The 20,861-nt window shown below is 44.8% G+C and overlaps 2 protein-coding genes across 3 annotated transcripts; one reads left to right on the top strand and one right to left on the bottom strand.

Annotated features, from left to right (window-relative positions):
* The first annotated feature begins 34 nt into the window (after window positions 1–34).
* LOC143321985 (nuclear factor of activated T-cells, cytoplasmic 3-like) lies at window positions 35–16,797 on the top strand. The gene is made up of 10 exons (XM_076732802.1): window positions 35–399; window positions 5,420–6,083; window positions 6,188–6,586; window positions 7,627–7,789; window positions 8,965–9,164; window positions 10,541–10,713; window positions 10,931–11,071; window positions 11,156–11,211; window positions 12,118–12,838; window positions 15,471–16,797. Exons 1-10 carry the CDS (start codon window positions 327–329, stop codon window positions 15,599–15,601), a joined length of 2,721 nt encoding a protein of 906 aa, XP_076588917.1. The 5' UTR covers window positions 35–326; the 3' UTR covers window positions 15,602–16,797.
* pdcd2l (programmed cell death 2-like) lies at window positions 16,738–19,751 on the bottom strand. 2 transcript variants are annotated; one of them, XM_076732803.1, is made up of 2 exons: window positions 18,980–19,751; window positions 16,738–17,858 (listed from the first exon to the last, which is right to left on the bottom strand). In XM_076732803.1, the coding sequence occupies exons 1-2, from the start codon at window positions 19,452–19,454 to the stop codon at window positions 17,260–17,262; spliced, it is 1,074 nt and encodes a 357-aa protein (XP_076588918.1). In that variant the 5' UTR covers window positions 19,455–19,751; the 3' UTR covers window positions 16,738–17,259. The 2 variants fall into 2 exon arrangements, with proteins under 2 accessions (XP_076588918.1, XP_076588919.1); XM_076732804.1 differs by having other exon boundaries at window positions 16,796–17,855; window positions 18,980–19,750.
* Between the last annotated feature and the right edge of the window lie 1,110 nt (window positions 19,752–20,861).

Here is a 20,861-nt window from a genome sequence, read left to right as displayed (position 1 = left end):
CGTTGATAGTTTACGAGGAGGCTGTGAACGCAGCAGAGGGATCAACCTGGAAGACTAAAACTCGCTGCAAGCGAACACAAACACGAACACAACAAGTGAACTGGACAGGTGAACCCAACAGGTGAACCCAACAGGTGAACTCAATGACGAGACCGGAGAGCTTTTAATGCCGTTTTCCAACTTTTAGCCGTGAAATTAGTCGACGTGTTGTTAGAACCCGAGTTCTGCTTTCGGTCGGATGGAAGTGAGCGAGACAGGTCAGTTTTAGAGACAGACAGGTCGGTTTAACGACTGCCTCTGAGGACAGGTCGTGTCCCTCCACGTCAATGTCCACATTAAAGTTCGCTGAGGAGCTGGACTTCAGACTGATCTTTGAGGAGGACGGGACACAGACAGCAGGTACGTGTCACTTTGGCGACGGCAGTTAGCAATTTATCATTTGCGTCAAGCTAACGGAAACGAGCGGGAGTTACACCGGAACTGAAGCACTGTGGCCTTCAAAGTAAAATACAGCGTTATTAAACACGTTATTGATCCAAGTTTTTTGGGGTTGCAGAATTCAGAAGATTTGCATTAATATACGAGTAATAGACCTACCAGCGGTTTTCTGACGTATTAGGGATGAAATATAATGTAAACTCATCTATGTATATTTTTTTGAAGAAAACAGGATATGGTCATCTGAGTGTGTTTTTCTTTTCATTTATTTTATTTAAGGAAGCCACTAACTCTCCTAGGCTGGAAATGAAATGTCTTGTTTTTTGAAAGTGAAGTTTTATACGTAGTGAAAACATGAGAAGGTGGAGTTTGAAGTGAGTGAAATTTGTTTTGTTTGTTTTGTTGGTGCTGCACAGGTGAACAGCAGTCACACCTGGTCAGAGCGTGAAGGCCTTGTCGTCTTGTTTCAGGAAAAGATGAGAGTATAGTGATCAGAGCTGAACTGTGGTCAGAGGCCTGTGCATGATAGACGCTTATTTTCATTTATATGTTGGTAAATGTGCGTTGTAGGTTTTGTTTCCTCGGCTTGCCGTCTGCTGCACCTGTCAGTCGTGGTGAATTTCAAATAGAATAAACTAATAAACTAAAATTCACATTTTAATTGTCAAATTCAGACTGCTTTTCAGTGATTTTGATAATTTTATCTCGAAGATTAAATGAATTAAAATCCTAATAAATTATTGTGATGTACCTTTGTATAAACTCTGATTTTGTTTGACTGTCAGGTTTATTAGTGTTCGTGTCCGTGTCTGAATGTTTAATGATAACTATCTGCTTCATGATTGTTTCACAACATGTGAGGAAGTTGCGAAAAACGTCATCACAATTTCTCAGAACCCAAATTTGGATATTTGAATTGCTTATTGACCAACAGTCCAAAACGTGAAGATATTTAGCTCAAAAACTTAGAAGATAAAGCAGAAACTACAGAATTTGGCATGTTGACTGCAAAAATGATTGAAACAGCTAATAATTGTTGTCATGGTCGGTGAATAATTTTCTTTCAACTCACAGTTTGGGGAGTCAACTTTGGAGGGAAGTTCTGAAACTTATTCCTTCACATTATTTCCTCTGGGGTTGCAGGTAGAATACAGGATTTTACTTTGAAAATGGTAACCGGAAGTTGTGTTGTCTTATCTTCGTGTACTGACACATCCAGCTGTCGGCTTTTAGTTGAATTTTGAAATGTGGATGTGAAAGTGAAGAAGTGACTAAATGAGCCTCTAAACCCGCCGAAAGCTACAGTCTGTAGTGTATTGATTAGAAGTATTGATCAGTCAGCTGTAGTTTAATGTATTGATCATAGTTCATATTTTACATTGTCTGAAAACTACAGATATGTAATTTACTGTCAAACTGGCAAAAATGTGCGTTTGAGAATTTGGAAGCAGTTTGTCGATAAATCAATTTGTTGGTCAACAGAAAATTAAGCAATTAATCCAATAATGGATTGATAATTTTACAGGTGTACCAGCGCCTTTGTAGGCACTGAGGGGCATTGAGCTAAATGCCAATGCTAGCATGCTAACATGCTCACACTGACATATGGTGATACTTAACAGGTGCATTTTTACTGTCTTATTAGCATGCTAATGTGTGCTAATTATTAGCATTAAACACAAAGAACAGCCGAGGATGATGGGAATTTTATTGGTCCTGAACAAATGTTGACCTGATGGTGGCGCTGGATGAAAAGTCAGAGGATCAAAAAAGTTATTAGAGTTCATCCTGAGGGGAGACAGACAGACACAGAGAGAGACAGATCAACAGACAGAGAGAGAGAGAGACAGACAGACAGACAGACAGACAGGCAGAGAGAGAGAGACAGACAGACCTACAGACAGACAGACAAGCAGAGAGACAGAGACAGACAGACAGATAGACAGACAGTCCAACGAGGCTAAAAATGCTGACGTTTCTTTGATTTGCTGCTCTCCTTCATTGTTTCTGATAATGAACTTTTATGATCTCTAATCTTTGGACAGAAGACACCTCAGCCCACCTTTGACAGGAATATGGCGGACACACCTGAGGCGAAAGAAAATGTTTGTTAGAGCTTCACTGAAAGTTGTTTCCAGTTTCTGCTGACTGGCTGAAGCAGTTTTATTTGATTCGTTGGTCTTTAATCATTCTGGTTTTGTCCACGTGAGGCTGAGGGAATGTTTGTTTGTTCAGTGTTTACCTGAGGTTCACCTGCCACCACCTGAACTCATGAAGCAGGAAGTGAAAGCTGCTGCAGGGTCTTTGATGGACACTGGATTCAGTCATCGTCTTCAGACCTTCAGCTGAGATTTACTCTCCCTGTGTTTCAGACGGCCGGCTCGTCTGCTGCCATGGCCACTTCCTGGTTTTCTAACCACTCTGCGGCACCTAGCTGGCGGGGGCATGGCCTCCTCCCCCTCTTTCTGCGCCGGGGGGGCAGCAGTTGAATTGCGTCTCATTTATCTCCGTCCATCACACCAACGGTTATTTGCAAAGAGGCGTCGGGTGGAGCCGCTGAAGCGGATCGCAGTCGCTGCTTTGACGCCTGTTTTGCATGTAGCGTGACGGCGTGTGAGAAACACGAGTATTAATAGCAGAACTGTGGTGACGAGCATGTGCAGCTGCATGAGCGGAAACTCTGAACCGCTCCCCAGTTAGACCAGCACACTGAGCTCTGAACCGCTGACAGCTGAACATCTGACCCCAGACCCAGAACCTGGACCCTGGACCCAGAACCTGACCCCCAGACCTCCAAAACACAGATAGATGTGTACAGTTACCCCCCAAATTTCAGAGATGGGGGTGGAGACCAATGATTTTAAACTTAACGACAGAAGAAACTTTTCAGATGTTTGTTTGAGCTGCAGCTAATATCACCATCACCATCACCATCACCATCATCAGTCTATGCCAGCTTGCACTGCCGATCATTATTGATTAGTGTGTTTTGTTTGTTTGATTCATCACATGGACTTAAAAGTTTGAAGTGTGTCACTCACACACAAACAGTGACGCCTGTAGCACACACACATTTCTTCAGTTTTTGATTAATTGTTTCAGAAACTGGAACTTGATGTTATTTTGTTTGATAATTAGATTAATTTTCAATTCATTTTGATTTATAAAGCACCAAATCACAACAGAAGTTGTCTGAGGACACTGTCCATACAGAGCAGGTCAGGACCAGACTCAGGACCAGGTGCAACAACGACACTTATGATCAGGCTAATGATGAAACAGCATGTAGTATATAAAAATACTCTTTATTTATGTGTGTGGTATATATTAAAATCAGATCATATATGTACATAATAACAACACTATGAATGTAATATTAACAGAAATATGACTAATAATAACAGTTGCAGTGGATGCCAGGCAGGGCCACAGCAGAAGGTGCAACCATGATCCATAATCCAGATGCAGCCACAGTCCATGTGAACCTGTGAGACCAGAGAGCACAGAGACTCATGGGAAGAAGCCGAGTTCATAACAGACCTTGTGGGACATGAATGCATACAAATGGAGATTGATGGAGGCTGAGGAGCTCAGTGTGTCATGAGAAGTTCCCCGGCAGAGTGACTTCGACCAGTTTGCCAACCCCTGGCAGCGAGCCACAAAGTCCATAATTTATAGTTCACCTGTTCTACAGGTAGTCACAAAGAACCACAGAGCTCGTCTATTAGAGGCAAGAGGGGTCACTTGGGTTTATTTATGTTAGCCAGCTGTTGTGTTGAGTCTCAGACTGGAGTTTTTGTTGAGACCAGGACTCTTTCATTGGTAGTTGAACTGTGGGTTTTGTGTTGAGCTCTGACTGCCTCCTTCCAGTTCAGCATCTAGTTGTCATTATGGATTTTCCCTGTTTTTATGAAAAATAACATTCATTTGTAGGAAAGTGAAAACAGTAAGAGGCTAATTAGGACTAAATAGTTTGTTTTATTTGACAGTCAGACTTTGACTTTTACTTGTACAGTTGCAGTTGAGGACCTGCTGCCACCTTGTGTTATGAACAGGCTACAGTACGTTAGGAAGGGGAATGTTCTCTATTTTGAAATACATGTTCTATTAATCAATAAATTGCAGTGTTGTTGAATATTCAGTGTAGCTGGAGATTGTTCACAGTGACCTGGATCCAGATGAATTTAGTTTGTAGCTGGTTTCTCCATGGTCAACATCGTTGTTATCAGTGGTGTATTGGTGCCTGAAGAAGTGGGTATACTCTTAATTTATGCCCTTTTTTTTAAAGCGACCTGTCCAGCAAAGGATAAACGCCCTGTGTTATTAACACTGACATGTAAAACTACTTTTGCATATTTAGTTCACCCAAACGTGTGCCAGTAGTATTTTCACATTGTCACTTCTGCTGCTTGACTTCAGGGAGTAACGATCATTATGAAATTAACATTAGCCACAGATCCATGAGCGGGAACTGGCCTATTGTTAGCTGAGCTGCTGGCTAGCACTGATGTAATGTTAGCATCACCCTCGTTAGCTGAGCTGCCAGCTAGCACCGACATAGCATTTTTCTGAAAGCAGGTAGTTGTTCCCATGTTTTGCTTCATGTTTCCTTCATTTCCTTCTTTCTGTCATTAATTTAATTATTGACTTTATTATCCAACAGGGCAAGCAGGTAGACCACAGGCGACATTTATTTTCCTAGGATGGCATTGGCAATGTATGACCCACCCTACTCTGCCTCTAATTGGCTTACCCTGATATTCTTACCCAACCGACCAGCGAAAACAATGAGGAATAGCCAATCAGAGGCAGAGTAAGGTGGGTCATGCCTTTGCCATCCTAGGAAACAAGAATTGCAGCATGCTACTAAATGGTGTGTATCTGAGGGGATTTGTGAACTGCAGAACTGAGGTTGCTGCTACGTGGAAATAAAAACAAACATGTTTGCTATACAAATGATCACGTGTCTGATTTACATCAGGTGCAGATCTGGATGTCAGGACACCTCCCACCTCCACGCAGGCTCTGACCGAGCAGCCCGTCATCCAGGAGCTGCACAGTCATCCTGCATGTTTCCACACTTCGGATGAATACCTGCATGTCGGATACCAGTCCCAGGAGCCCCAGTATGCAGCCCAGGGGAACCCCAGAACCTTTGACTGCCCGAGTATCCAGATCACCTCCATTGCTCCGAACAGCCATGTGGAGCAAGGCAGCAGCCAGGGAGCTTTGGTGGTGGGAGGGGCAGAGGGGTGTTGCCCTGAGGTGTCCAGGTCCAGGGGCCAGCTCTACCTGCCCCTGGATGCCTGCTACCGGGACACGGCGCTTTGCCCGAGCCCTTGTAGCAGCTTGTCCTCCAGAAGCTGGATGTCTGACCTTTCCTCCTGCGAGTCCTTCTCTCACGTCTATGACGACGTGGAGGGGGAACTGCATGATGCTGCCCGCCTCGCCCTAGGTTCCCCCCTCGGGTCACCACTGGGATCCCCAGGATGCGGGGGTGGTGCCTTCGGGGTTGAGCTGTGGCAACAGAAGTACCAGCATCCTCTGGCCTTCAGCCCGGCACTGTCACCACATCAGTCGCCCTGCCACTCCCCTCGCACCAGTGTCACCGAGGAGAGCTGGTTGAACCGCCGGCCCACCTCCAGGTTCACACCACACATCTCTTTTCAGATCAAATGCTAATTATCAATTTTGAATTGATTCAACATTGACACTGGCAAAGTCCTGCTAATCCGGACTTCTTTCTTAGGCCATCATCCAGACCGACCTCCCCCTGTGGGAAGAGACGCCACTCCAGTGCTGACCCCTGTGCCCGCTCGCCCTCCCCTCACCACTCCCCCAGCCCCACACCGGGCACCTCTCCGCGAGGCAGCGTGACAGACGACACCTGGGTGGGAAGCCCCGCCGGGACCCTGGGATCCCTCATGATGTCTGGCTACCAGGAACTAGATGTCCCTTCCAAAACCAGGAGGACGTCTGGGAGCCAGCTGGCCCTCCTGGCTGGTCAAGGAGACCCTGGGCTGGAGCCCTTCCAGGACTCCCCCGGAGAGGAGGGCCGTGAACAGGACGGCCTGGCCCAGCTCTTCCTTCAGGTGCCCTCCCACTTCAGCTGGAACAAACCCAAACCTGGAAACCCTCCTCTGTTCAGGTCGGCTTCATTTCACTCAAGTTATTATTACTTTGAAATGTTGTGGTTCTCCGAAATGAATTAAGCAGCTTTTGTTGTTGTCTTTTCCCAGGTGGTTAATGAATTTAGTGCAATTTACAGAAAGCAGAGGTTTGACATTTTGGAAAATATGCTTTTTCTCTTCCCACTGCAGCATTCGGTTAAAAGATTGATGCTACTGTCAATGTGTCTTTTAGATATAAAGCTACAGTCAGCAGGCCATTAGCCTAGCTTAGCATAAAGGCTGGAAACAGGGGAAAACAGTTAGCCTGGCTCAATCCAAAGGTCATAAAATGAACACCTCTGAAGCTCACTGATTGCCACTTGATATCTTGCTTGTTTAATTCATATACAAACTAAAGAGTGAAAAGCAGGGCAGTAACTAAGAATTATTAATGTCAATTAATCTGTTGAATATTTTTTCAATTTATCAATTAATTGTTTGATCTATAAAATGTCAGTTGGTGTTTCCCAAAGGCCAGATGACTTCCTCAAAAGTCTTGTTTTGTCCACAAACCAAAGTTATTCAGTGAAGAACCAGAAAATATCCACATTTAAGAGGCTGGAATCAGAGATTTTAATAGATTTAATCGAAAGTAGTTTATTAATCGCTGCAGCTCTGGTTTGCAGTGTTACGGAGGGTTATATGTAGGACTATTTCTTGGCCACGATCAGGAACTTCATAGAGCGTCTGCTGGTTGCCTGGCAACTGCTCTTGTGCATTTTTTAACTTTGCCAGAGCCAGGCTGTTTACCCCTGTTTCCTGCCTTTATGTTAAGCTAAGCTAACCGGCTTCCAGCAGTAGCTTCATATTTACCGTAAAGACATAAGACTGACATGGGAAAGCAAATAAGCGTATTTCAGTAAATTTCTTGTTTTCACTGTCACTACCCCTTTAACGGGGTGGTCAAATTTTCTCTTCTCTAACTGTGTTGAACGGAAACTCCCTTCAGAGATCTACAACTGAACGAATAATGATTGGTGTATCTGATGTGTACTGCGTCTGTTGTCTTTGCCTCCAGAACCTCATCGCCCCCTCCTCTGGACTGGCCTCTGCCCAGCCAGTTTGAGCAGTGTGAGTTAAAGCTGGAGGTCCAGCCCAGATCCTACCACAGGGCACATTACGAGACAGAGGGCAGCAGAGGGTCCATTAAGGCAAATACTGCAGGACATCCTGTCATCAAGGTAAGTCCTCAATCCAACACACTCAGTCTGACTCTGGTTTCCTGTGACTTTATTCTTAATTCCATCTTAATTCTGGCTTCTGTGCTCAGGTCTCCCAGCAAGAGGCTTTTAATGTCAGTGCAGCATTCTCAGATGCACTTTGTCAAGAAATGTTGTGTGTTATCAGATAGAGCGGAATTGATTGACAGAAAATGAAATGACAGCAACACTGATCATTAATCATTTACATTGTGTGTAATGAAAATGTTCCAAACATTCTATGAGGATTCATACCATTGTGAATGAATGGTCTTTGGGGTTTAGACTGTTAGCTGCTTAAACAAGCATTTTGAAGACATCACCTGGGCTCTGGAAAACTGTGAATGACAGTTTTCTTTATTTTCGGACATTTTATGGATTTAACAAATCATGGATTAATCCAAAAAAATTGTCATTAGTGGTAATGCTGCAATTAGCATACAAATGTCTTACAGTTAAAGTGAGAGTCCACAGTGATGATCTGCTAGAGATGTATCAGAGACCATCTGTGGACAGCCTCCTGGATCCTCTTGATCAGAGAACAGAGGCAGGCTGAGGACAGTAAAGCTCCACCAAAGCCTCGTATGTAACGGACACTCGCAGGATCATTGTGGGTGTCACGTTCTCAGACTGCCGCTGAAGCCAGATGAGCTTCCTGCTGCAAGATGTGTAAAAACTCATGGTGCTGCTGGGTTACACAGGAAACACAAAACCATGCAGATGGCTGCAGGGTGAATGTTTTATTACTTTATTTTTTATTTTTTTTTATGAAATCCACAAAAGACGGTAAGTTACTGTTTTCACATTTCTGTTTACATTCCGCTAAATCTCATTCTAGCTTTAGCCTCCATACAGGCATGAGACATGATAGCTGTCTTCTTGGCTCACTCAGCCAATCAGTTTGCCAAAATATTGGAATAGTCCTTTAACCTTATAAATTAGATTCTCTTCGTCAATCACGCCAATCAGCGTATGAAAACACCACCAGAATATGCTGCTAGACACGCACCCATGTCAGCCCAGGTTCAGTCACAACTAGATTTATCAGATGTCACACTTCAGTTTTTACACATTGGCCAGCTGAGAGAGACATGGCTGCTGTGTCTTCTGGCAGGAAGTGCTCACCACATGTGTGTTGTTGAACTTTATGCCTTCAGCTGATGGGATTCTGCGAGCAGCCAGTCAGCCTGCTGTTGTTCATTGGCACTGCGGACGACCGCAACCTTCGCCCTCATTCCTTCTACCAGGTCCACCGCGTGACGGGGAAGATGGTGACTACCAACTGCCAGGAGAAGAGTATGGGTAGTACGAAAGTCCTGGAGATCCCTCTGCTTCCAGAAAATGACATGTCTGCCAGGTAACACAGGGAACAGCATCAGAGTTGATTTTAACAGCATTAAAATCATGGTCATGCTGATTTCTGGACCCATGTTGTCCTTTTTTGATCCGTGCTGTCCATCTCAAATGTAAGGTAGTAGTAACAGCAGCAGTACTAGCAGAAATAGCAGTACTTGAGGTAGCAGCAACAGGTAGTAATATACAACCTAGCCTATCCGGCCTAAGCAGCTTTAAGGCCATTTCTAAATTCCTCTTTATTTTCCAACCCTCAGAAAATGGTTGTTTTAGTCCAGTTGTTCCAGGTAATTGAACGCAGTAACATGTCAGAAACTGTTCTTATGAGGCACTGATGACATTCATAAAGGAAAAATTAAAGAACATGTCAGACTTATCCTTTGATGCCTTTAATGTTTGCCAGTGTTCTTTGGTAGAGTTTCTTGACTGTCCATAAAAATACCTGATAGAGACGTTATGTTGACGATAACAATCAGTGTTGGAGTACCACAAGGCTCCATTCTCGGCCCAGTCTGATTCCATTGTAAATCATATCTTTTTTCAATTCTATGCTGTTGACACGCTGCTCTGTTTATCATTTAATCCCAGTGATATTTTTTGGCCAATACGCAAGTAATTTTCAGATTGAATGTATTAATATTATGGGTAGTTGTCACAGACAAAAGCAGTACCTGTAGCAGCAACAGTACAAGTAGTAGAATCGGTAGCAATTATAGTAGTAATCTGAGTGAGGTTTTTGTTGTAGAAGTACTGGTAGTAGTACTTGAATCAGCAATAGTAGCAGTAAACTAGTAGTAGTGCTGATAGTAGTATCATTAGTTGTAGCAGTAGAACTGGCAGTATTTAGTAGTGGCAGTAATGTATGTTAGCTGCAGTATTTCAAGGTAAAGCATCTGTGTGGTGATCTTTGAAAAGACATCAGTTAAAGGCGCCGTGTGCAGTTTTCTTTTCACAAGTATTTTGAGACTCGTAGTGTTTACAGTCATGTTTGCATCGCTGAGTCATCCTTCCTGCATTCTGCTGCTGTATTGCTACGTTTCCAACAAACTGTCTGCAGGCAATATTAAATAACCCAGCTTTTTAGAAATGTCTGTTTTTGGAGGTCAATGCCACTTTCATTTGCCAAGTCATTTGGCGATGTAAGGTGCAGGTCGAGCTGGTAGCCAGTGAGGTGTTCACCCCCTCCAGCCACAGCTCTTCTGTCCATCTTTGCATTTCCACCCTCTGTGGTTGGCAGGAATGTGGGTTGCATCACCTGTTTGATTGTGAGCATATTAGTGGACAAAAGAAAAGATGGGCTCACTCATCAAACTCCTCAGGTTACCTCTGAAGTAACAGATGATGCATTTTGATAAACAGTGTGTCTCTTGGTTTCCACAGCATTGACTGTGCCGGCATCTTGAAGTTGCGTAATGCCGACATCGAGCTGAAGAAAGGAGAGACAGACATCGGGCGGAAGAACACGAGGGTGCGAGTCGTGTTCAGGGTCGCCGTCCCTCAGCCGGATGGCCTGATGCTGTGGCTGCAGACCTGCTCTGTTCCTGTGGAGTGCTGTAAGTCACCTGTGATCTGAAAGCATTACATTTACATGCTTCAAAGACAAATGAAGATCAGAATCAGTCAAGTTTTTCTTTTCGCTGCTGAGCGAAGGTTTCCTCTGTCTCATGGTGTCATGCTGACAAACGTACTGAGGTCGCAGTCTGCTGCACAACATGCAGAAACCACAGATGTGTTTAAATACAACCACCAACGAACAACGTTGTGTTTCAGCCCAGCGCTCAGGCCAGGAGCTTCCTCAGGTGGACAGCTTCAGTCCGGCCAGCTGCTCTGTGGATGGAGGAGAGGAGCTGCTCATCACTGGATCCAACATCTCCTCACAGTCCAGGGTTGTTTTCATGGAGAAGGGATCAGGTAAGATCAGTTTTCATCAGAAACTTCCATGTCCAGCATCCTCCCACCTGTTTCAGTGTGAACTGACATGTTGTTTCCCCTCAGATGGAAGATCAGTGTGGGAAACGGATGCCAGATTGGTGCCAGAAAAAAGCAGCGGCGTAAGTAGAAACTATTTCAAAAATACCATGAAAATATATTTTACAGTTCAAAGTATGTGTTCATAGAAAAGATCAACATCATTAAAATGATTTTTCTATGATTCCTGTGAGAAAAACAGTAGAATAGTAGCAATATCTAATACTGGAAGGATGAGGTAGATATGAAATGTATAACTATAGAATGTGAAGGGTGTATTTCAGGTGCATGCACAGTGTGTTATATTGTAACAGGGAAGACAAGCCTTGAGGAAGAGTAGCTCCTCATCTGCAGGCATTTGCTCCTGGATAAAGACAAAGTAATGATGACAGAAGTTCAGGTGAGGATCTGAATACTTCTCTCACCACCGACAGTGAGATGCTAATGTTGCTAACATTACTGAAACACTTTCATGCGTACAGTAAGATGAGGTCGGTTTCTCCATCAGCCTATTGTGGAGTTCTTTTGCCCTCCTGTGACCACACATTGATTCCTGTGGCTTTAATTCTGCTTTACTGTCCATCACATCATCGTTTGCTGAACGTTCCCTCTCAGCGCTCCCTCGCTCCATCATTCGCTCTTGTTTTTGGAGCATTTGAACGTGGCTTTAGAGGGCGATGAGGACTCTCTGAGAGGAAGTTAAAAGGAGCTTGTTGAACCACAGAGTCTGAGTGTGTCAGATGGACACGTGACACCATCACTGAAGATTGTGGATTTGATGTAGATTTTATGACTTGGATGTGAGTGTTTGTGTTTCATTGCGTTTAAGAGCCAACATCATGAAAATCACGAGCAGCTCAGACGTCGACTCTCAGAGACAGACCGACTGTCTGTGGACTTTTCTTCTTGAAGTTCAGTCTCTAGATTTAGATTAGACTTTTTTTGAATTTCTGTAGTTTTCTTCACGTCTCCGTGTTTCTGTCTTTCAGTCCAGCATTGTGGTGGAGGTGCCTTCCTACAATAAGATGACAAAGGATCCGGTCCAAGTCCAGTTCTACATCTCCAACGGGAAGAGAAAAAGAAGTCTGACTCAGAGCTTCACCTACCTACCGGGAGTCAGATGTCACCTCCCTGCTGCTGCTGCTGCTGCTGCTGCTGGAGTCAAACAGGAGCGCTGGGAGGTGGACCGCGTCTCCCACAATCCCCCTGGCTTCTGTCCGGCCTCCTGCCGGGCGCCCCCCCACAACCGAGCACTCGGCCCTGACGTGGTCTATTATGATTCCTGCCACATCCCAGTGCATTGTGGTCCTCCTTCCCAGAACACGTCTCGTCCTCATCATCCCCCTCCCCCCTTAATGTTTTCTCACACCTCTTCCATCCCTCTTCAAACCTCCTCCTCCTCTATGACCTCGCAGACTCCTGCAGTCCCCCATCAGACCTTGATTCCTCTTCAGACCCCCATCATGTCTCCTCAGATCTCCACAATGCCTCCCCAGGCCTCCTCGGTGCCCCTTCAGACCTTCGGCATCCCCCCTTCTGCCTCCTCTGGTGGAGCTCAGAGGGAACCCTCTCCATCCTCTCTGAGTTCTGGAAGAGTGGCCCCTGCTGACCCCCAGAAGGACCCTGTGCTGTCTGGTCCAGAAGAGGTACTGAGCATCAAGCAGGAGCCAGAAGAAAGTTTGGGCCTCCGGGAGATCACTCTAGATGACGGTAGGAAGCTCTGAAGAAGTCTTTCCGGCTGAGTCACAGCAGTGAACAACAAGTCACACGGCTCATAGTGGTACTAAGTACTCAGATCCATAAGTAAAAGTAGCAGTATCATAGTGAGAAAATGCTTCATGACGTGAACGACTGAGCCTTTCCAGGATGCCCCTTTCATACCCAATCAGATACTCTCACCTGTTACCAATGACCCTGTTTACCTGTGGAATGTTCCAAACAGGTGTTTTTGGAGCGTTCAACAACTTTCCCAGTCTTTTGTTGCTCCTGTCCCAACTTGTTTGAAATGTATATGACAAACAAAAACTGAAGTACAGTGCTTCAGAAAATGTACTTGGCATCATGTGACATGATGGTTTTCCAGTCAGCTCAGCATTGATTTGGTGACTACCGTAAATGAAGTGAATAATGTTTGAATTTGAAGACGGTCTGAAGCTTTAAAATCAAGTTTTACTGTGAACTAGACTTTAAACCTGCTGACTGGACTGTTACTGCGAGACTCATGGTGCTTCATCTGACCAAGTAGCCTATTGCTTAGACTTGTGATCAGGTCCTGGGAATCAGATCTGGATTTCAGGCTGTTGTGATCCAGATCAGTGCTCAGTGAGTGTTTCTGCTAAGGTTTGTGTGTGAATACTGAGTTTCTGTCTGATCTGGGTTAATAATAGCTACGTCTGCTTGTTGCCGGTCTGACTGATGCACATGGGGGTTAAATTAGTAGCTGTGCCTCAGTTGGCAGGCAGCAGCTGTTGTCAGGCCTCTGACCCTCCCTCTAGCCACCGCCGCCCCCTTCGCCTTTCATCTTGACTTTGACCTGAGCTCAGAGTTCATGTATTTAAACACCTGCAGGAGCGATGGCACTGCAGCAGTTTATGGATATCTCTGCTGCTGTTGCTGCCCACCAGTGGTTGATTTTGGTGATGTGAAGGTCAGATGCTTGTTCTTGTTGTGCTGTGTTTCAGTGTGTTTTTAGACGATAGGATTCATCCTTTCAGGAGCAGGAATGTTTGAACAAATCTTCATGACAGTTTCAGTATTTCAGTTTGAATCAATGACCAACATCCAAACTGAACATCCTCTGACCTGCAGAACATCCAGTGAGTGCTCACTGACCTGAGTATATAATAACAATAGCATATTGTTCCAGGAAGACTGATGAAGGAGGCTCTATGAGGAAAACTGAAAGCTGGTAGAACAGAAACTGTCCGAGAAACGTAGCAGGACTGTGCTGGAGGCAGGTTAAAGCTTCAGCGTGGAAACAGTTCTGGAGTTCTGCAGAGAATGCGGGAGGCAGAGGGGGAGGTCCTGGAGAGAGGGGGAGGCAGCTTCTGCAGTTTTGTATGTGATGGGAAGGAGTCTGAACTGAATGTGTGAGCCAGTCTGGGTCCAGACATGCAGAGTGTTGCTACTTTGCCTCACAAGCTTCAGGTTTCACTACAGAGCTATGATTAGACTGAACCGAGCAGACATGATTCTATATGCTGCTGTGCAAGTAGACTCAGCGGAGCAGCTTTACTGTTGCTACCACGAAGAGACATTCCTCATTTCCCACCTGCACAGTCATAAAGTGAAGCACTGCTTCATGATGTGAATCACTTCAGACTGATGAGTCAGTTTGTGAGAAGCTGCTCCCCCTGTGGCAAGGCAAGGAGAGGCACCACAGAATCTGGTTAGTCTCGAACAGAAACACCAATAGCGGAGCTGAAACTGTGGAAACAACAGCAGCAGACACGTGATGATGCGGCGTCATCAGCATGGATTAGAACGCCTCACTCAGCGATTACTTATTGACCCGTTTGTTTCAATGAATCATTCAGTCTGTAAAGTGTTGATGTGCCACAACACCGATGGAAACAATTTGGTTTCATCCCAAATCTGTCCAGAGAGGAAAATGATCTCAACTGCTGGATGTATTTTTGGGTTGTCTGAGGTCACTGGGCGCTGGGCCCAATCCCAGCATGCACTGGGCAAGAAGACGGAGATAGCATGTACAGGTTGCCAGTCTGTCACAGGACTGTCCTTCAGGCTTTGAGGGTTTTTTAAAAGATATTTTATGGTTGTTTCTAGAACTGTCAGTAAAAGTTTTGTGATTTTTAACCACCCAGCAGCCCCACATTAGGAAGTGCACACCTTCAGACACTACTTTAAAACCTGAGTGTGAAACTTCATTCCTGAAGTCAAGGTGCACTGACTGGACCTCAGCCACGTCCGTCAGGTGGACACCTGAAGACAGAAAGCTGCAGAAAAACAAATACCTGAAACCTGAGTGACTTCTTTTTGTTAAAACATCACGCTGGTTAGCTTTGATTATTAACACTTTTCTTCAGAAAATTCAACCTTTTCTGATGAACTGTTACATCATGTTTCCATCTTTAGCCCCTCCAGGTGTGAGCCAGGTGTCATCCAGGTGTGAGCTAGGTGTCATCCAGGTGTGAGCCAGGTGTCATCTAGGTGTCAGACAGGTGTGAGCCAGCTGTCATCCAGATGAGAGCCAGGTGTGAGCCAGTTGTCAGACAGGTGTCAGTCAGCTGTCATCCAGGTGTGAGCCAGGTGTTGATCTGAGAATCACTGAGCAATGTTCAGTCATAAATGATCCTGTCTCCTTCTCCTGTGTTTGTCGCAGTCAATGAGATCATCGACAGAGACATCGGCAGTCTGAGCAGCAGCGTCCAGCCCAACCGGTTTGACCAGTATGACTGGGAGCACAGGTCCAGTGAGACTTCCTCGCGGTTCTGTGGAGGCCCTCGGCAGTGATCCGCTTTTGCTACTGTTGGCTTTCTGGACTAAAACCAGTGGACGCTCACGGTGCACCAAAGTGACCTTCAAGTGCTTGAAAAGCAGCCAGCAGTGGACTCTCTTCAGGGTGTCACTCCACTGTTTCCCCCTTTGCCTCAGGAACCTTTTAACCAACAAACCAAAGATCCTGTAGCTGTTTGTGACCCAATGTAGAACATGACAGAAGGGCTGTACTTCACCTGAATGACAGGTGCTGAATGTTCTACCATCATAGCAATCAATGTTGACAGCTCAGAGGCTGAAGTCCTGATTTATTGTCCAATTAAGAAATCTATTTTAGATAGTCTGGTTGTGATCCAGTATGAATCTGAAGTCCTTCAGCTGATCATTTTCAGATTTTACAGCTTGGTTTGATTCTCTATCGTTTACATTTCCTTCGCTGAGTTACATGAATGCTGTCCAACCTCAACTGTTTGCTGTGAAGCTTCACACGCTGAATTACAGGCTTGTGTCTTCATGCTAACCCTACATTTGCCAAACTCTCACACCTTTGATTCAGAACAGTATTAGCTAACTAGCTAGCTAGCTAGCTAGCATGCCAATGTAGCTTTTGTTAGCAATTACAGTAGTTAGAAATTACTCTGTTGGAGTACCTTAAGATGATTGTTGCTGCCAGCTAAAGTTAAGCTGTGCTAACCAGCTAGCTGAGTTAGCTGGCACCTTGTATTGACCCAGAGATAAATGTGAGCCGTCCTGGAACAGCTAGGTCCTGGTAGATGATCACAAAAAGTGTGTGTGTGTGTGTGTGTGAGATGTTAAACTGATTCACATCTAAAATATACAAGCCGGGTTTCAGTCCCACATTTGACTATGAAGCCCCCGATGGAGGCTACACATTACCTTTGTTTCAGACCAGGACAGGAGGGTCCTGGTCCTGGTCTGGTGGTGGACTCTGTATCTCGTGATGAATTCTTCCAGGTGAAGCAGCTCAAAGGAGACCAGACAGGTGATCGAATCAAACCTCACGAGAGTATCACAAATGTAGAGTTACCATGGAGACGCATCTGAATTCTAGAAATGTATTTTGAAGTAAAACCACAGGAAAATATTGGATATTGTGTGTTTCAATAATTCATTTAATGAATGATGAGTATGAGTTGTAAAATAGTTTATTCTGTCTAAACCATCTCGATAAAGGAATTTAAAGCAGCGTCACTTTTGGAGTTGAGATGTTGTCACACACTTTTCATGACAGGGAGGTCAAAGGTCAGAGGGCTCATGTGAAGTATCTGCAGTAAGGTGAAGGATGTTGACATGAAGACTGATAGTTTACATGCTGATGATGTAACTGCTGCTCTACTTTCAGCTTTTAACAGTGAAACAATCAGGAAACAGTTTAATCGGAGAAATGAAACTCATTTTATTTTATTTTGGCTTTTCTTCTATTAGCAGAAGCATGTCATGAGCTGTGTCTGAGACTGAATCTGGTTTAAACCAGTCTGTCCATATCTTTAAAAATGGGGATTTTCCTGTGAAAACAGGTCAAAATTGAATTATCTTTATTATTATTATTCATTGTTTCTGGCCAGACTTCCTTCCTCTTCCACTTTATCTTGACTTATTCACTTACAGTTTATCTGCTCATCGGCAGCATGAAGGCAAAGTGGATCAAAAACTCATTTGAAGAGCTGCTGGTCGGGGTCAGTCTGAACGAAGCAGAACTCCTCCACGGCTGATCCCGATCCTGCTGTCCAGCAGCTGTTCCTGCAGGTGTAAACCAGCACCGTCCCAAACTCCAGCCCTGCGTCGGCATCTCCGTCCTGTCTCCGCAGCACGCTGACCAGAGCTGGCATTAGCTGCAGCTCGAACGTCCTGGATCCTCCGCAGGATCCGCACGCCGAGACTGCCCGAGCCACGTCGGACGGCGGCTCGGAGATGAAGAGCGGATCCCCGCCACGACAGTACCGCAGGATCTGCTGAGGACACGGTGAGATCTTCTTCATGAACCTGGAGAAGACGGCGTCTCCGTGTCGGGCGCTCATCTTCTCGTACTTCTCCTCCCCGCCGCCGCCCTCCAGCTCACCCACGGTTACTCCTTCTCTCCTCTCGTACTCCTGCAGCAGCTGCTGAGCGTGCAGCAGGTCGTCCTCTTCTCCGCCCAGGTCTGACTCCTCCTCCACACTGATGAAGAATGGATGGAGGATGGGGATGTCTTCCAGGGACTCTCCCAGGCAGAGACCCTGAAGCCGGCTTCTGACATCAGTCTCACTGGCTGCTGGACAAAAGAGAAAAATTCATGAAAATTAGCCAAAGCTCCTCTGACAGACACAAAGGACAGCAGCTGGTTCAATCTGGAAATCTGACATCCAAACATCCACAAGCGACTCTGACCGAAGCTTTTAGCCACGAAGGAGACCAGACAGACGAGGACATACATTAGTTCAGGGACCTGCCAGACCAGAGAATGGCTTCAAGCGTCCCAGACAAACCGTCACCATGAATGTTCCTGTGTTTTAATGGCTGACAGGACATGACACTAACACATGTCCAAACAGCAGCTCTGAGTTCAGTGCCCAGGCCACCTCCGTAGACTTTAAGTCCACTGTCCTCATGTTGAAGTACACTGATACGCTGTGACCCTGCATTAATATGTCTTCAGTTCTGAAATGATACCCAGTGAGAATTCAGTCCATGCAGCTTTTAGTCTCTTTCAGATCAATGTTTTGGTTCAATTTCCATAAAAGCTCCAAACAGATATTCAGGAGACTTTTCGGAGTCCAGAAGACTCATTGGGTGGACAGAAACTACTTCAATGTTCTGTGTCGAGAAGCACTCAGATCATTTACTGCAATACCAAAACAAGTCAATTACTCAGTTACAAGTCCTGGTGTGTCAGTATAGTGTTCCTGTCAGAGTTTTTCTATCTGCTGTTTATGGATTCATATTCCTGCTGCATTTTACTGCTGTAGATGTTTCAGTGAGATAAAGGAACACTTCATCCTTCAGTTAATCACAAACATTCAACATCAGTGCAGCTGGAGATACAAGCTTTTCACTGGACAGGGAGGAATCTGAAGAGTAACGTGTAACTAAAGCTGTCAGACAAATGTAGTGAGTAAAAAGTACAATATGTACCTCTGGGTTGTAGTAGAAGTATAAAATGGAAATACTCCGGTAAAGGACAAGTACCTGGAATTTGTGTAGTACAGCACCATAACTGAGAGTATAATTCTGAAATTGTCCATTCTGTGTGATGAATACTTTTACTTTAGTTACTTTATGTTGAATAATTTTATGCTGATATATATATATATATTTTTACTGTTGAATGAGTATATTTACACTGTAATAGTAGTACTTTAACTGAACTCACAGGTCGAACTACTTCTTCCCTACCCTCTGCTTCAGGAACTGCTGCCTCCTCTTGCACCTCCTTCACTCCTCCCCATCCATCATCACTCTCCTCCACCCCCCAGTCATCAGCGGTGTCACACCAGGCCGTGGTCGCCAGAGGAGCCTCCTGTGCCGGGGCTGGCCGCCTGGCTGTCTGCGCTGCCACCACCTCTACCTCCAAACACTGAGAGCGCAGCACCCTCCAACACCCCAAGCCGCCGCTGCACTCAGCACCTGCACACGCGAACAGGTGGAGGTTTCTGTGGTAGGGAGAGGACTGCAGCGGGCAGTACACCTGGACCACATGGGCTAACGGTGCTCCGCAGTGACCGCAGAGGGGAGACTGTCGGGAAATGACTGGCAACCAGTCTGGCTGACCCCCGACTTTGTTGGTCAGAAAAGAGGACTGGTGCCTCGTAGGGTGGAGCTCTCCATCACAGACACCGATCAGAGTGCACTCCTGAGCACGTGAAGCCATCGCTCACATGCCAGAAACACGGACCGGAAGTCCAAGTTAGCGTTTGCGGTCCGTCACCAAAACATTTCCGCCAGCTGGATGGTACGTTAACTTCCAAAGAGTACACAAACACTTTAAAATATGGTTGAAACAAACAGTAAGCAGTCTAATTATTAGAAAAACCTCCTACAAACAACAAGACGTTAAATCTGAAGCCTGTGCGTTAAATTTGTGAACCGGCCTAACAGGAGTTCCTACAGGAACTTTTCAGTTAGCTAAAGAGGGCCAACGGATGAAAACAGCTGTGCGATCACTTTAAAATGTGCACTTTGCTGTGTTTTAATAAAGGTCACCTTTCAAAAGAAGGATTGAACTGGCTTGACTTATGATTTCCGGTTTTAGATCAACTTTTGAAAATCTGGCAACTTGCTGAATGCACACAGTTTCTTAACCCTGTTTCGGTCGTCCTCTGGCAGAGACGCTCCGATCGGCCCCTCCCGAGCGTGTCCTCCGGAGGTGTGTGGTGGCCGGTGGAGGCCTCTGTTCAAAGATGGTTTTGTCCAAATCCAAATTTTAAAGCAGTTTGATAATAACTGACAGGTACAAAGCTGATCACTGTGAGGTCGCTGAGACCAGATATTTTTTACTGGATCGGAAATGTTTTGTAAGTGAAATTTTTCCTGTTCTGTTAGATAAAAGCTCATTTTTAAGGAATATTTGCCCCAATTAATTGCTTTTTTATCCTGTTTTTCAGAGCTGAGTTTTTGCAGTGTATTGCTGTGACAACAGGTGTTTAAAATGGTTTCTTAATGTGTGTTCATAAGCCGTTTCCCTGGTTTATGACAGGTTTCTCTGGTTAATTAGAAGTTTCATTAAGAGGTTTTAATGGTGTGTAAAAGATTTCAGAGGATTCACTGGTGTATGATGAGATGGTGAATGTCTTCACTTGACGTTAATTCAGCCCCACTTGGAAAACCATGTCCTGGATGACTGAAAATCATCACAAACAAGTTGTAGGAACATGAAATAGGGCCCCAAATACACATATTTTTTTTGTAACAGGTCACAAATTGGAAACAACTTAGACTTATACTGTTACTTTATTCATCCCAATTTGGGAAATTATTCCATTGCAGCAGCAGTTTAAACATACAGACAACCACAAAATATATACAACAAAGAAGAATGAGGATGAAAATGAAAAACTAAGAGAAAAAGAATGTTCTCAAGAATCTAACTAAGCGTATGAAATTCTTAAAATATAACTAAGTATATAAACATAGAATAATCGCAATTGTCTAAAAATATAACTAAACATGAAAACAAGAATAACGCCTGGTTTAATGTTGAAAAATGCAGTTTTTCCAATCAACTTATGAAATGCTTTAATGCAAAACTTTAAGGGAAAAATAAGTCCAGCTATCAGAT

Source organism: Chaetodon auriga, chromosome 6 (genome assembly GCF_051107435.1).
Source record: "Chaetodon auriga isolate fChaAug3 chromosome 6, fChaAug3.hap1, whole genome shotgun sequence".
NCBI lineage: Eukaryota > Metazoa > Chordata > Actinopteri > Chaetodontiformes > Chaetodontidae > Chaetodon > Chaetodon auriga.
This window is presented reverse-complemented; position numbering and strand designations above follow the sequence as displayed.

What these genes read in the sequence shown, in the direction of transcription:
- LOC143321985 (XM_076732802.1), top strand. Translation starts at nt 327, where the DNA reads ATGTCCACATTAAAGTTCGCTGAGGAGCTGGACTTCAGACTGATCTTT. An exon ending in GAAAATGACATGTCTGCCAG is followed by an intron (nt 9,165 to 10,540) that starts GTAACACAGGGA and finishes TGGTTTCCACAG; the next exon opens with CATTGACTGTGCCGGCATCT. An exon ending in CTCTGTTCCTGTGGAGTGCT is followed by an intron (nt 10,714 to 10,930) that starts GTAAGTCACCTG and finishes GTTGTGTTTCAG; the next exon opens with CCCAGCGCTCAGGCCAGGAG.
- pdcd2l (XM_076732803.1), bottom strand. Translation starts at nt 19,454, where the DNA reads ATGGCTTCACGTGCTCAGGAGTGCACTCTGATCGGTGTCTGTGATGGA. An exon ending in AGCAGTTCCTGAAGCAGAGG is followed by an intron (nt 17,859 to 18,979) that starts GTAGGGAAGAAG and finishes TCTTTTGTCCAG; the next exon opens with CAGCCAGTGAGACTGATGTC.